The 16,263-nt window shown below is 31.5% G+C and overlaps 1 protein-coding gene across 3 annotated transcripts; it reads left to right on the top strand.

Moving 5' to 3' along the window:
• The first annotated feature begins 958 nt into the window (after positions 1–958).
• On the top strand, positions 959–16,007 carry LOC127702964 (ras-like GTP-binding protein RHO). Of its 3 annotated transcripts, none has more exons than XM_052207328.1 (3): positions 959–1,119; positions 3,632–3,804; positions 13,104–16,007. In XM_052207328.1, exons 1-3 carry the CDS (start codon positions 1,071–1,073, stop codon positions 13,524–13,526), a joined length of 645 nt encoding a protein of 214 aa, XP_052063288.1. In that variant the 5' UTR covers positions 959–1,070; the 3' UTR covers positions 13,527–16,007. The 3 variants fall into 3 exon arrangements, with proteins under 3 accessions (XP_052063288.1, XP_052063279.1, XP_052063296.1); XM_052207319.1 differs by lacking the exon at positions 13,104–16,007 and adding an exon at positions 5,429–6,294 and having other exon boundaries at positions 975–1,119; XM_052207336.1 differs by lacking the exons at positions 959–1,119; positions 13,104–16,007 and adding exons at positions 1,409–1,545; positions 5,429–6,294.
• Positions 16,008–16,263: the final 256 nt, after the last annotated feature.

Genomic DNA, 16,263 nt, shown 5'->3' with positions numbered 1-16,263 from the left:
GTTGAAGGCCGTACGGCGACCTATAGTTGTTAATTTCTGTGTCATTTGATCTCTTGTGACGAGCTGTCTCATTGGCAATCACACCACATCTTCTTTTTTCTATCATAAGGAATTAATGTAAGTACATGATATAAAGTATTTATTTCCATTTAAACTAAGTTCGAAGATAAGATCAATAAGGTATACGTATAGCATTCAAAAATGTCTACTCCCTATTACGAAAAGTTCCCGTTTGAAATATATTTTAACACATGTTTGTATTGCAATAACATCTTTATAACATCTTTTTGACTCAAATATTTAATTTCTTCCGATGGGCAATGTCCAGATCCGTGCTAAGGTAGCTTTTCATAAATTTGTGGTTTCAAAACAAAACAAAACCGGGTCCTATACTGAGACAAAACAGGGTCCTTGTGTAATAAACAACATTGACGAAACAGGGTCCTTCCATTTTGACATGACCCATTTATTTCGTTCCATGCATAGAAATGCAAATATTGAGGTGCTCATAGTGACTAGCCATGCAATCTCTGTGTTAATATCTTTCTTTCCGTACTTTTCTTTCCGTACAATGTGCACAATTTAAAGAGAAATTAAACAAATTCGTAGCAGTGTTCACTCAATTCACCATTTTCGTGTGCCTTTTTACTTATTTCTCCATTAATCTAGAACGGTTGTAGAAAATATTACATCACACAATCGAAAATAGTTATATGTGTATGTTTATTCTTCAATGTCATTAAATGACAAATAAATAAACAGAAATTCTACCTTTTCTCTGTCTGTTGATTGTCCGTCACCGTACCGGACATTAGATACTATCGAGTCCAAACATTTTTTGCCGGGGTAGTTTAGACACAGTGAAATAGTTGTTATAATACGGATAAGGGCTATATTTATTGATAGTACAGCAACCAATGAAAAGTGTCCATTTTGTGTTACTAATTTTAACTTTATTGACTGTTCTATAAAACAAGTAAAGTCGTAAACTTTGTACAATTTCGTTTGAGATATTAAGTGGAACTTGTAGAAAAAAGGACATAGGAAGAACATAAATCTCTCATTGCTAAATGCGTCTTTTCGATAGTTGTTTTGGAAAAAACGAAGAAACAAAAAAAGGTATGTCCGACAGATCAATAGGGCTCAGTACACTTGTACTCCTAAAAAACAAACACTAGAAACTTCAATAGGTTATGGTACGCCTTTTAAGTTAAAATAAAGAAATAGCACATTTGAAAAAAAAAAGTTCGTGATATTTAATTAAATATATTGAAGAAAATGACGAATGTTCTTTCAATTAACGTTTTCGTCTGCTTTTTCTCGCCACACCTCTTTTCGTCTAATTTCATATTGTAACTAACCTAACCACACAAATGACTAAGACGAAATATTACCCACAGTGCAAGATTCGAAAATCACCTGTTCCCATAATGCACCTGCATTGTTCGGATCGCCCTGTATGAATATTTGAGGTGTGGTCAATGTTGAAATAACGAAAATTTGGTTATATATACCCGTCTTAAGCCACCTTTAATAGTCTTGAAGGTAAGATAAATGTCCATTTTATTCGATGAAAAAATAAGATAGTCAGAATATCATATTATATCTGACAATTTTGCATTTTAATGAAGAGGCGGCAGTCTACTTCCCTATTTGGTAGCGATCGAAATTTTGGAGCCAGATTAACGGCAATTTTAATATTTAGATGTACGAAGTATTATTCCGATGTTTTACTTACCCACTCAATTGTTACTTGTGTTATTTCACTGAAGAGACAAAGAAATAATTGGAATTCGGCTTTGGCTGGGGTTAATTTATAATCGCCATTTTAGTTTTGATGACATCATCGATAGCCTGACATTTATCTGCATAATTTCAGTAGAATTGCATTGAATGTAAATGAGAACAGTTAATATAAAATATGTTGTTTTTGTTATTGAATCATAGTACATAAGTATGAAGTTTTTTACATTGTCTGCACTTTGAAACCTTCGATCCAGGAAAAAATATAAATATAAATGAATCATTATCTGACAACTGTTATGAGATTTTCTTTAAAAAAGATTTGTATCCAATTTAAGTCAAAATTTTACGATATTAATTTCACCTTGGCTATTCTGGTAAGCATTAATACAATTATTATTATTAAGTTTTCTGGATTTAGATGGCTAAATTTGGAAAACAACCACTTGAGACATTTGTAGCTTTTTAAAGAGGTTTTAGGATCATTGTTTCAGCCAGCCATACCAGGTGAATAAAATCACTTGGGAGATGACATTTATGTGAAAGCCACATCCAAATTGAAATTTGAATGTTTCCTGCAGCTTTTAAAAAGGGCAGGGTAATACTACAAAAAAAAAGTCTACATAGAGCTTGTATAGTGCCATTAACACATATGGAAACACTATTAAGACACCCTTAGTGTGAACTACACTTTTAGGACACCATAAATAAAGCTATAAAGACCTTATGGGAAGGAATTAACATATGAATAACAATAACAAGAGGTCAATAGTACAGATTGTTACCCTGAGAAAATGTCAACCGAGATGAAGCAGATCATTTATAGAAAAGCTATGGATAAATTTTGCAGAAGTTTGAAGATAAACTGTACACATAAACTTGGCTGTGCAGAATGTAAAAAATACCCTGCCATTTCTTGTCAGAATAGGAAAATTATATCATAATGCCTTGCTGAAGGAGTGTCATTTTCTCTGACCGTTAAGGGCCAATAAAGTGCCTGTATGTTGCCTTGTGCAAGGCAAATATTTTTCCCCTGTCCCAACAAACCTTTTCTACTGTCTTAAATTTTTTGTCTATTTCTCTGTCAATCTTCTTTTTACATTGCAACCTACTTATTGGATTATTATATAATTATTCCTATCCTGAAAGTGCATAACATTTTTGTCACTGTACTGTCAGTAAACAGGGCTGAACAAATTAAAAAATGTTGTACATGGAAAACTCACAATCGTCACTTTTATGTAATAATATCATTAATTTTGAGTGAAAATCACAACTACTGTGTACATGAAATAATTATGGGGAAAACAGATTTGTGTTGGATGAAAAAAAGACTACTTTTATTTTAATAAAAATTGAGGGTTTTGAACTGACCCTAATTTTTAGCACCAAACTTGCAGCCTTCACGCTTAACTTTTGAGTCCACAAGCCAGACGCTCAATATTTTGTAAATTTTAGTTGGATTCTGTTGGCTTGTAGAGGAGAGTTATACAAGCCCGAAAGCACTTTTACAAGCCATGGCCGTAGGACTTGTGGTTAAGCGTTAAGACTGAACTTGACATTGTTATGCATCTTACAATACTGTACAATTGGTTTATTGACAAATAGAGAAATTTTCTGTTAAAAGTAGTGTTTATGATTCCAGAACTGAGCATGGTGAAAACATGGTAATTTTATACAAGAAATTGTATCTTATAAAATCAGTCTACAGACTAACTTTTAGATAAGAAACTCTAACTACACCGTTTTAAGGTGGAACATGGGCTTATTCTTTCAAACAGGGTGGATAGTTGCTTAAAACTTTCAGTAAGTAATGAAATCATGTTTCCATGCACTTTAAATCAATGAAATTTGCTTGATAAGATTTTCAAAATCGTTCTTTTTTCAGACTTTTATGCATCAGGAATGGCTGCTATACGCAAGAAATTGGTTATAGTTGGTGATGGTGCTTGTGGTAAAACTTGTCTACTTATTGTGTTCAGCAAAGACCAATTCCCAGAAGTATATGTACCAACTGTGTTTGAGAATTATGTAGCAGATATTGAAGTTGATGGAAAACAGGTATGTGGTTAAGTCTTAAGTGTAAAGTGCTTTGATCATATGTTTTCTACATTTATCATGGGACTGCATGAGTAACCTATAAATTTCTGAATTCCTACAATTTACAGCTTTGTATATTTTAATTTGACTGGATGAAAAATCCTCTAAAAAGCTTAAAACCCGTAAGTTCAAACAAAAGCATGATTGACAGCATCCATTAATACACAAACAATCTTTTAAATCACTGATGTCTTTTGTAAAAGTCACATATTTAATTTGAAAACCAAATTCATGATATAGTTAACTGGCATTACGATTTAGAAAGTTGAAAATTAAGTTGCTTTACCAAAAAAATTGGCAGATTAAAAAAATAACATTTTTTTAAAGATTATAAAAGGATATGACTTTATTTGGGGGTAAGTCAATGAGTCAGCAACCCAACAACAAAATAACCAAAAGACCTCTACAGGGCAACACAGTTTTCAAAGATCGACATTGGTGTCAAGGTCTGGATATTTACATTTTGTACCATAAGGACTACATGTAGTCCTATTTAAAACCCTTTTTTATTTGTAATTATCATGGTGGTTATGGGGTAAATATTTTTTTTTTTCATGTTGACAAACAAATGAATGTTCACTAAAATTTTAGGAACATTCTGTTCATGTATAAAATATTTTCCATACTCATATCATTTGACTTTAGAAGGTTGAAGTTCAAATCATATAAATTCATTACAAATATATCTTAACCATAAGAAGTGTATACTTTCATGACATTTTTTTGTCACATTATATATAGATTTTCACATATATTTTCTTTACTCAAAGACGTTATATGTATGTCTCCTCTTGGATCTTGGAGATACATTTTTTCACTGTATAACAATAAAACAACTTTCTATGTATTATTCACAAATCTTTAAATCCTCTCCCAGTATAATTAGAACACATCAATATATTAAATCTGACACCATGAACACATTGCTATTTGCACACACACAATAAAGCTTTTCCCTGTTCATAATTGTTGTAGCCATGATTTATACAATTTCATTTATTCGTATGGCTTTTTAAGTTACAGCATTTTGTACTTTCTCAGTGGAAGATTTGGTTAACTGCATCTTTCTTTTTCCGCTGTTCAATGATCCAATATAATACTGTCTAAAAATGTGCGTATGTAGTGATGTCAAATCACAAAATTTTCGGCAAAGTATCATTTGTTGTTTCGCGAAAATTTGCATCGATTTTGGAATTACTGAAGCTGACAACTCCCTCAAGCCAAATAAATGGTGAGTTGATTTTCAAATGTCAGCATGAAATTGTTATTTTTTGACCTGCATGATTTTTTACTTTAAAAAAAGACCTATATACCGGAATGGATTTTCATTATTATATTTTCCTCCCAATACTTGCATTACAAACTATTTTTTGTTCTCTTCTAACACAGCACTTATATCAATATTGCTTTTCAGTATTCTTTGCACTTTCTTTTTTTTGTATTATTTGCATGATGATTTTTGTGTTAGTTTTGGATTGCCGTTCTTCATGTTGTTGTTATCAGTAGTTCCAATTTTTGTTCAGTAGCAGCATGTTAAAGAACTGCTGTAAAATGTCGGCTAATTGTAATTTTGTTTCATTTTTAGGTTGAGCTTGCATTGTGGGATACAGCTGGACAGGAAGACTACGACAGACTCCGTCCACTCTCCTACCCAGATACAGATGTCATTCTTATGTGCTTCTCTATAGATAGTCCTGACAGCTTAGAAAATATACCAGAAAAATGGACACCCGAAGTTAAACACTTCTGCCCAACTGTACCTATAATTCTAGTAGGGAACAAAAAGGACACTAGAAATGATGAAAATACCAAAAGAGAATTGAAGAAAATGAAACAGGAACCAGTCAAAACTGCAGAGGGTCAAACTATGGCAGAAAACATACATGCATTTGCATATTTAGAATGTTCCGCCAAAACTAAGGAAGGAGTAAGAGAGGTGTTTGAAACTGCCACCCGAGCAGCCCTGCAAGTCAAGAAATCTAAACGCAGGAAGTGCAAAATATTCTAGATTTACAGATAAAACATCAAATAACCTTGAAGCTCAGTGCAACTTTTCCCCCCGAGAAACCTTAAATAGGGATATTATTTATTTGAGTATGACTGTTTTCATTGTTTTGTATGAACAAGCCAAATTTCAGTAATTCCATTTCTTTGAAGTGTAATAAATAATGTTAAGTTATATTTTGTATATTTGAGATTAATTTCATGCATTCCTTAAATATGTGAAGCCATTCCTTGTTCTTACACACTAGCACATTAAACATATTAACATTCTCATTGCGTGGAAAGTGACTGCATTAGCTTGACAAACTATGGATGTCAGATGCTTCTTTCTTTGCCTTAGAAGCTTTTATATATGATTACTTATCATTTCTAGATTCTATATATTTTATGCATGATCTTTGTAAATATAAATGCAGATGTAGATTTGTCTATTAAATGTTTGGTATATTTTTAATCTTCATTGCCTAGTATGGTCTAGTCCAAAATATTAAATTTGAGAAAAGACATTGCACTTCATCTTCAATATACATTTAACAATATTTTGTGTTGTTATAGTGTTATAGTAAAGATTTTTAACTGGATTCTACTTGACACTTTTCATATATGAAATAAAGCAAACAACAAGCAATCATTTCTTATAAGCCAAATAAAAATATATGTGTGGTTCCTGTTAAGTCCTAAAAAAAAAATTCTGTAGGTGTGATTCTGCTTTTGTACACGCCACTACTGGAAGTTTGCCATTTTATATTTTTGGTTATAATAAGAAGACATGTTACTGTTTTAGTTAATTTTGTTGCATTCTGTTAAGAATTTGTTGCATTTTTAGTCATAATGGAAATTCAGATGATAGAAATCTGTTAATTCAATCAATGAAGTTCACATTCCACAAATGGGATCGTTCAAAATTTATTTTTCAGAAATGCAAAAAAAGTTAAGAGTAAGGGAGTTTAAACTAGGGTCAGTAGGGTAACTGGAACCACACATTTATTTTTATTTGGCCTAATTAAGGTGCAAAAATATGCAATTTCAAGTGATTTAAACTCAAACCAAACAGTTCAAACTAATTCTGTTCTCCATAAATTTTATCATAAACAGTTTAGAATTTGTGTTGGCCAAACAAAGAAGCCATTCACTTCTGGAACTTATTATCTGGAAAGATTCAAAGATCCAAATGTTTGATTAACCTCAGACACATGAGTGTACAAGAGGACGCATATATATTCTAAACATGACAAAAATGTACATAATGTTGATGAGAAGACAGATATATGAATAATCTTACAAAAGCAAATAAGACAATAAAAAAAAACCAATCCACAAACTATAATAACTATACAAAGAAGCATGCACTGCCGTATAAGTCGAGAGAAAAAGAAAAAAGATATACTGTTAATTCAGAAATTATTGTGTGCATTTATTATTGCGATTTCATGAAAATATGCATTAAGATATATGAATCAGATATCAGAATGCAAGTTCTTATTATTGCAATGCTCACATAGTCACATTATTCGCATGAATATAAACCTTGCATTATTTCTGAATTTACAGTATCTTGTGTTCGAGAAGAATAATTGAACTTTTGTTGATGATGTACTCTATATATAAGGAAGTAGTTAAGGTGTGTGTCATTTTTATCATAGATTTCAAATAAAAATTGTTTATAGACAAAAAAAACAATGTTTTCCTTAGACTTAAAAATGAGGAAGTTTATCTGCATACAAAGAAAAATTTAATCAGCAGTGTACAGGTAAAATGTTGACTGATAACGTTACTTGTGTAGAAACAGCATGTATCTCAATTGTCTGTTAGAAAAACTAGATTTATTTGTCAGAAGAAAAAAGCGATTAACATCAAACCAGTTTTGCTTGGCTGGAAAGGTTTAAAAAAGTATGTCAAGATGTATGCAGGTACAGGTCGTTTTCCTGAAATAGACTACATGTATGTCATTTTATGCTCAAGACCAAACATATGATAATATTATTAAATAAAATGGAGAAAACTACAGTAATAAAAAAAACGAAGCTGTCTTTTGTCAACTCTTTAATCTTACACAAGAAATGAATTTCTTTACAAAAATCACTTTAGAAGTTGCCATATTTGCAAGTACATGTTTGAGAAAGCTACATGTACAAACATGACAAAATATACCATATTTTTATAAAGGAAGAACTTTTCAGACTTTCATAGCTTCATAATATCAAACTTCAAACACCAATACTTTGCTTTAACAATCATGCTTTATCATTCAAATTGCTATTGAGCACAAAATGATAAAATGAACACAACATGAATTTGATATAATATTCATGATACATTTGTTATTGACCACATTATTTTATTAAAAGTTTTATCATTTTTTTATGCAAAGAAATTGTCTTTTTTTTGGAAATGGAAATAGCACTTTATTAATTTTGTTGCTCATCTACTCAAGAATGAAGTTCTTTGTAGAATTCAAACAGGTTGAAGCATTGAATTTTAATGTAAGAATAGTTGAGTTGCATTATGTTCCATCCAGTCGGCGAGTCTGTACAGTATCAGGTCATAGTTTTGTCTAGCCTTGACGGAGCTGAAAAGCAAGACGTAGGTATGCTGTTTCCGAGGGCAGCCTCAGCAATGTATTAGTTTGTGATTAGGTCAGTTTATGGGAAACCACTAGTGGCAGGTCAATAATATTTGGTATACAGTTGTATAACCATTTGCACATCTAGCTTCTATGGAGACTATTTGACCCGCATCTCAACAATGGTCTGTTGACTTTGAAACTTTTGCTTAGTTTACATGTATTATTTTCTGATTAGGTCAGTTTATGGGGAATTATCTAGTCATGCTAGTGGTAGGTCAAAGATATTTGGTATGCTGTTATGTTAGCATTTGCACATCTCATTTCCAAGGCTATTATGTGGCCCGGCCCCCTCAGCCATGGTCTTTTGACTTTGAAACTTATGGTTAGTTTACATGTATTAGTTTGTGATAAGGTCAGTTTATTGGAAACCATTAGTTGTAGGTCAATGATATTTGGTATGCAGTTGTTAAGCATTGGCACATCTCATTTCCATTGAGATTGTTTGGCCCTGTACCATCAGTTATGGTTCATTGACTTTGAATAATTGCATTACTTAGTTAAAATATTGGTATTTCAATTTTTGTCTCGCCTTGATGGAGTCAAAAAGCGAGACATAGGTATGCTGTTTCCTGCGGCAGCGGTGGCGTCAACAATGTATTTGTTTGTGATAAGGTCTAGTTCATGGTGAACCACTAGTGGTTGGTCAATGAGATTTGGTATGCAGTTGTATTAGCATTGGCATATCTCATTTCCATTGAGATTATTTGGCCCCGCCCCCTCATTCATGGTCTATTGACTTTGAAACTAGGTCAATTATAATTGGTATGCAGTTGTATTAGCATTGGCACATCTCATTTCCATGGAGAATATTTGGTCCTTACCCCTCAGTCATAGTCTATTGACTTTGAAACTTTTGCTTAGTTTACATGTATAAGTTGTTATTTGGTCAGTTTAAGATGAACCACTAATGTTAAATCAATGATATTCTGTATGCACATGTATTGGCATTTGCAAGTTTCATTTCCATGTAGATTAAATAACCCCACCCCCTAATTATGGTTTATTGACTTTAAAACTTTTACATAGTTTACAAGTTAATGTTTGTGTTTAGGTTTGTTTAAAGGGAACGACTTATGAAAAGTCAATGGTATTTGGTCTGCAGTTGTATTAGCATTGGCACATCTCATTTCCATGGAGATTGTTTAGCCCTGTACCTTCAGTCATGGTTTATTGACTTTAAATATTTGTATAACTTATATGTTAAAGTATTGCTATTTTAATTTTAACATTTGCATTATCAAAATAACAAATAGGCGAGACATATCTCTGTGTTAACAGTTTATTGACATTGCATTTTACTATCAAAATAACAAGAAAGTGAGACCTGCCTACATGTATGTCATGTATGTGTTAACAATTTATTTAATAATAAAATTTATATTTGATTTGTCATGCCAGTGCCAAAGTAGTAGCTACTGAAAAAATGATACCCATGGGACCAACAGTTCTAGAGCAAATATATGACACTACTTGTATTTGTAGCTTTCATGCATAAACTTTGCTTCATTGAAGCACTCTTAGATTCATTCACATCAGGAAAAAATTGTAAGCCAAAAGATGGAATATAAAAAAACTGAAAAACATCAGGAATCAATAAAACCTTTAAGATTAGCAAAAATAGTTGTCTACTGCAGTGTATACATGAACACATTTGTCTGACAAAGAACAACCTGGAATAACATCGTCGTCACTTCAAAGGTTTCATCTGCGTTACCGCCCATCTTTCGATAACTCGTTAATTGGTTTAATATATGGCATGGTAATTGACTCTCGAGAGATCAAATCACTAACACTTTTCGGTCATTTTCGTGTTCCCGGAAAATTACGAATAAACCAGTTGTCGTATGTACGTACGAAGTAACCCGAATAGTTCACTCGTTACATTCCGCTGCTGTACGCTACCGAATAGAGTCAGTCATTCAATGTTGATTTTAGTCTATTTTTCCTATTTATGTTATTTTCGATCTTAATAGTTTAGGCCGACAGTTATCACATATTGAATTTAAGAAAAAGGGTGGATCATTTTCAATTTTAATACTTAAAACCATGCAGTTAATTAAGAAGACATTTCTGAAAGTTAAGAAGATGATTGTACAAAAAATATGTTTCGACCCCCTTTTATTAAATACGAATAACCCAAGTCTTCCGTGTATACCAGGCAAATTAAATATTCACAATTTTAAACGTTTCTATTCTTTAATTTGTACATAAACAAATTCATATAAAATAAATTTGCGGTTAGACAGATAGCGTCAAGCTCGTATTGTATGGTTGATTTTCTTTTTGCTGTAACGTGCTACATTAATATTAGTATTCAATTGTAAACACTTTTTTAAAATAGATATAAATTTAACATGTTTACGAACTTTTGATCCCGATTTTCATTGTCCAGTTTCAATAACGTAATCAATTACTTGAAAGTAAATATTTTTATAAATCTCGATAAACTTGGCACATTTCAACAGTAAAATATTCTATGTCTACATCTGTCTACATTATTTTGTTCAACATCATGTGAAACCTGATCGATTCATCGGTATTTAACTGTTTTACTCGGGATCCGCTTTTAACAGGAAAATACTTTTAGAACAGTTTAAAACAAACGGTAAAAAGCAAAAATATGCTAAATTAAATACAATTTTCCAAGCTAAACTGTTGTAGGTTGAACAATTCTCGTCCGTTTTTCAAGTTTTTTACATCATACGACTTCTTTCTGAAGGTAGAGGTTTTATATGATACAGCGCCACCTTCTTATTAATAAACCTCGGATTTCACACAGGTGCTTTATAATTACCGGACTCGATAAAATCACGTGACTGATAAGAAATTCCAGATGCCATTTTACAACCGCGGTATCACAGATAGTAACCAAAGGGGTCTTGCCGCTGAGACTATAATTGGATAAAATCATATGACTTTAGTACAGAGCTCTGCAGGCTGTTAATACATGCTAATTAGTCGTTGTTATTCCTTTTAAATATTACTTCCATGATTAAAAAAAGGGGGATTTTCCAGTTTTCGGACAATAACTCAAGAATGCTTTCACCAACTTGCAAGAAATTGTAGTGAATTGTTTATATCTATTGACATGAGCTCCCTTTTGATTTTTAAATATTTTAGATTTGACATTTCCGAGTTACAGGGTTTTATTCATAAAAAAAGGGGGATTTTCCAGTTTTCGGACAAAAAATCAAAAATGCTTTCAGCAGTTCTTATGAAACTTTGGTGAATTGTTTATATATCTATTGATGTAAGCTCCGTTTAGAATTTTATAAATTTTTCATTTATCATTTCTGAGTTATGGGGTTTTATTCATTAAAAAAGGGGGGATTTTCCAGTTTTCGGACAATAACTCAAAAATGCTGTCAGCAATTCTCATGAAACTTTGGTGAGTTGTTTATATCTATTGATGTAAGCTCCCTTTACATTTTTATAAATTTCTAATATGACATTGAAAATAAATTGAACTTTATTTGTTTATAGTCTGACAACAGATTTACTAAGTATTGGGCAACGGCACAGTGTATTGCACAACAGCAAGAAATCTTTAATTGAATATAAATTCAATTCATATAATCAATTTCAAGTTCTTTGACTACATTTATTCAGAAACCTATAATATGTCAAATATTTAATAACAATCCAAATTCAGACCTGTATCAAGCTTGAATATTGTGTCCATTTTTGCCCCAACTGTTCAGGGTTGGACCTCTGCGGGCCTATCCAGCTGCGCTCAGCGAAGCAGTTTATTATTGCTGCACTCTAAATAAAGTTTTCCTCATCCAAATTTTATGAGACTCATACATATTGCTAAGAGTCACCAGCCGTTCCAGAATTATGCCCTTTATAACTTGGAGAATTGCAAAGCTTGACTAGGGGCATACGTGTCTTCAGACACATTCTTCTTTTATTTAATTATGTTTGCTTCAACAAGGCTGTAGATTTTGTTCCTGGAGTTTTACATGTCAAAATAGAGCAGTTCAAGTCAATTGTGGATAATTGGTTATATAAAGCTCAGCCAAGAAAGTCAGTACAGCTTTTTACCTCAACTGGCTGGCCCTTTGTCATCTGAGCTATTGCAAACACTTAATGTATGATCATCAACTTTCTATATAAATCTTACTGAACAAATTTTAACCATACTTGGCATGAATGATCCTAAGGCTATCTGGTATAGATTTTGTGTGTTTGTCTCTATTGAAAACCAACAGGCGTCATGGGTAGAAAAGTACATCAATGTGAATGCAAGTTATTGTTAATTATCTGAAAACCAAAATTTTATAGAGTAATCATGACGGGGACAAATTGCTTAGAATGTCAATTTGCAATAAATGGGTAAAAATCTGCATTTGAGGACAAATAACTTCTATTAGTTTATTGACAAATTTGGTTATGTCGACATATTGTATTTCTTGATTTACTTTTTTAAATTCTCGTTAGCTATTTCAGATATCCAATTTATGAATCCCCAATATTTATAGAAATCAAAGCTGTGGTTTATGGAAATAATTTTTGAGTTGAAAACCTGGATTTGCTTTAACATTGAATATGAGTAACCTGTTAAATTATGATTAAACTGTGACCTCAGCAGGAAAATGCAGTATTTAAGTATTGTTCATTTGTTTTGTAGGTAGAATTAGCTCTATGGGATACAGCTGGACAGGAAGATTACGACAGACTCCGTCCACTCTCCTACCCAGATACAGATGTCATTCTTATGTGCTTCTCAATAGATAGTCCAGACAGCTTAGAAAATATACCAGAAAAATGGACTCCTGAAGTAAAACACTTCTGCCCAAATGTACCAATCATACTTGTAGGTAATAAGAAAGATCTGAGAAATGATGAAAATATAAAAAGAGATCTTATGAAAATGAAACAGGAGCCTGTTCGACCAGAAGACGGTAGAGCAATGGCAGAAAAAATAAATGCATATGGTTACCTTGAATGTTCAGCCAAAACAAAGGAGGGAGTGAGAGAAGTATTTGAAACAGCCACCCGGGCAGCTCTACAAACAAAGAAGAAAAAGAAAGGTGGATGTATTATGTTGTAATATTTAGATGTATTTAACAATTAACTCTAGAACAAAATGTGAAGTCTGGCAAAATGGGAGATAACTGCCATGGAAGTGTTTCCTTTTTGCTACTTTTATCCATTTTAAGTAATTTATTGTTAGTCCTTTGTGAAAATATTTTTTTTGTATTCTTGTGAATGATGAATTATTTTACTTAGTGTTCTTTGTATTGCTACATCAGAGTGAAAAAAAGAATATTGGATCTGATGGCAATATTTTTTAAATGAGAGGTGAAATAAAGAGACTATGAAGATGACAAAATTACCTCCATTTGTTTCATCTATGCATTTTGTGGGGGAGAAATAGTTACAGCCACCCTTTAATATTTGGACATAGCTTTGGCTTTTTAGACTTCATTTTTTCTTTTCTTTTATAATGATTTCATACTAAGTTTTTTCTCTTTATTTGGTTCTTAGTAACAAGTTGACTTTATACTGGAGAAATGTAATGAAATTATTTTTAATCAGCAAAAGGTAAAGATTTTTTTGTTGTTGACATATTTATCATTGTATTTTCAAAGAGGATGGGGCATAAAAGGTAGCAGGAAAAAAGCACACACACAAAAAAAAACATTTCCCAAAAGGAAATTCTTCTAGGCATGCAATAAAATGTGCAATAATGATATGACCAAGTTATCTTTTTGCTCATTTGTGAAATATTTGAATGAAAACTTGTTAACTACAAGGATGCTGTGATAGGGTCCAACATTATCTTCTGTACCTGTTGATTTGGGAAAATAATATGCTGTAACACAAGTGTTGGTTGAAATGTTTTCAATGAATTTTTTGCTTGGAAATGGATAGAAATATACACAAATATTGGCATAATCATTTGCAGTTGTACCAATTTTTTGCATCATACTATATATTATTAATTTAAAAATATAAGAGTGCTTTACATTGTATATTATTTTAGTATTGTACAGTCAGAAAGTGTTCAGATTCATTAGTTTTTTTATAATCAGCCTGGAGTTAAAAAGATGCAAATATTAACTGGACAAAATTGTTGAGATGTTCTCATTGAAGAAAAGTCGACTTAGATGTAATTAATTCAAATGAATTGAGATTTGCTGATGATGTTTTGAAATGTGTTGTACAAAATTAATTTTTTTTTGAAGAACATACAGAAATGATCTACCATCATTTACTATCCTGGATGGTGAAAATTAAAAATGTAAATGTTGATTTTCAAACATTTAATTTTTCTATTTTTTTTTGTTGGTTTGTCAAAATTTATAAATTATTTAAGATATCAATATAATTGCTATAATTCTATCCTTATCATTAAACTGTAATACTGAATTTAATATTTTCAATATTAACAAATTTTTTAGTTTAAAAAAGATAAAAATTATTTAAGATAGTAATAACAAAATTCATAAAAAAGTAACTTCAGGGATCAGAACATCAGAAAATTGTTCAGGAGCTTGCCTGTGTCTGTGTGCAAATTGAGTCAAGTTTAAAAACTGAAGGCTGATGCTGAAAAACTGCTAAATTTGTAGATTTTTTTGACTGCATAGAAAATTGTATAGTTTTGAGTTGATTAAAGATGTGTTCAAGGGACTGCATGTACAAGTTTCTGCAGGACAAAGCTTACAAAATGGTGCTTGTTCATATAACACTGCATGTCTTTTATTAAGATGTTTTTTTTTTTAATTTTATCAAAAATTTAAATGACAGAACAAACAATAGCTTTATCTGGTATATTATTAATTAAAAATTCATGTTTAGGACTTTGAATTGTTTTTATGTTGTTATTTTAAAGCAAAGAAGCTAGTATAGGAATTTCTTCAAAATGCTGTTAAATTTTTTTTAATAGAAAAAGTTTCCAACATTTAGTTAAAAAAAATTAAAATTTAGTTGACATTGATAGAAAATGACCAGCATTTATAGAATATTTTCATATTACTGACTTTGACTCCGGATTATGTAATTTTACGAAGGGTTACCTACTTTGTGGTAGGACATCCTGGTACTTGGTCAGGTAAGAGCAACTAAAGAAGTAAAATCAAGCTTTCAATTGGTACAATTTTGGGGGGAAATTGACTGTTTTATGTTTTCTATACATGACAAAATCATCAGAAAAAAGTGATCTTAACCTCTAAATTGTACTGATTGAAAGTTTGATTTTCCTTTTGTATGTTGCTCTTACTTGACGGAGTACCAGGATGTCCTACCACAGAATAGGTAACCTGTCAAGACATTGTATAATAGGGAGTCAAAAGTCGGTAATACGAAAATGGTCTATTGAAATTAAGAGTAGTTGGTGCGTCACATGTATAATATATTAACAGGATTCACTATTACATCAAGGCTCAATATTACAAATAAAACACATTTATATAATTTCATTGCTAAGTATTTTATAGTTGTGTAAATGACATGTGAATGCTATATTATATATCATTTCTAACATTTCATTGGTAAAGCCTATAAAATGAAATAAATTGTAATTTCATCAGTTTTCTTTTTCTGAAGTTTTTCATGCTTTTCTGTCTAAAGTAAAGGCCATGTGGGATATAAGCCATTGTGACAGCAAACAAATTATTAAGATGTCTAGAGGACATGGAACAAACAGTTTTCAATAATAGACTGGTGTTTGGATATAGTCTAGCTCTACATTGAACCAAATCTATAAAAGTTTAAAAGAAATAAAAAAGTTTGATTTTGATTTATACACTAAGTGATATGTTAACACAAATCTGGTAATTTTCAAT

This window comes from Mytilus californianus, unplaced genomic scaffold (assembly GCF_021869535.1).
Source record: "Mytilus californianus isolate M0D057914Y unplaced genomic scaffold, xbMytCali1.0.p SCAF_1, whole genome shotgun sequence".
NCBI classification, from domain to species: domain Eukaryota; kingdom Metazoa; phylum Mollusca; class Bivalvia; order Mytilida; family Mytilidae; genus Mytilus; species Mytilus californianus.
Note: the sequence above shows the minus strand (reverse complement) of the source record. Positions and strands in the feature narration are given on the sequence as shown.

Excerpts from the sequence above, each read along its gene's own strand:
- LOC127702964 (XM_052207328.1), top strand. The coding sequence starts at position 1,071 with ATGCGTCTTTTCGATAGTTGTTTTGGAAAAAACGAAGAAACAAAAAAA. Across the intron at positions 1,120-3,631 it reads AAACGAAGAAACAAAAAAAG|ACTTTTATGCATCAGGAATG; the intron begins GTATGTCCGACA and ends TTCTTTTTTCAG. Across the intron at positions 3,805-13,103 it reads TTGAAGTTGATGGAAAACAG|GTAGAATTAGCTCTATGGGA; the intron begins GTATGTGGTTAA and ends TTTGTTTTGTAG.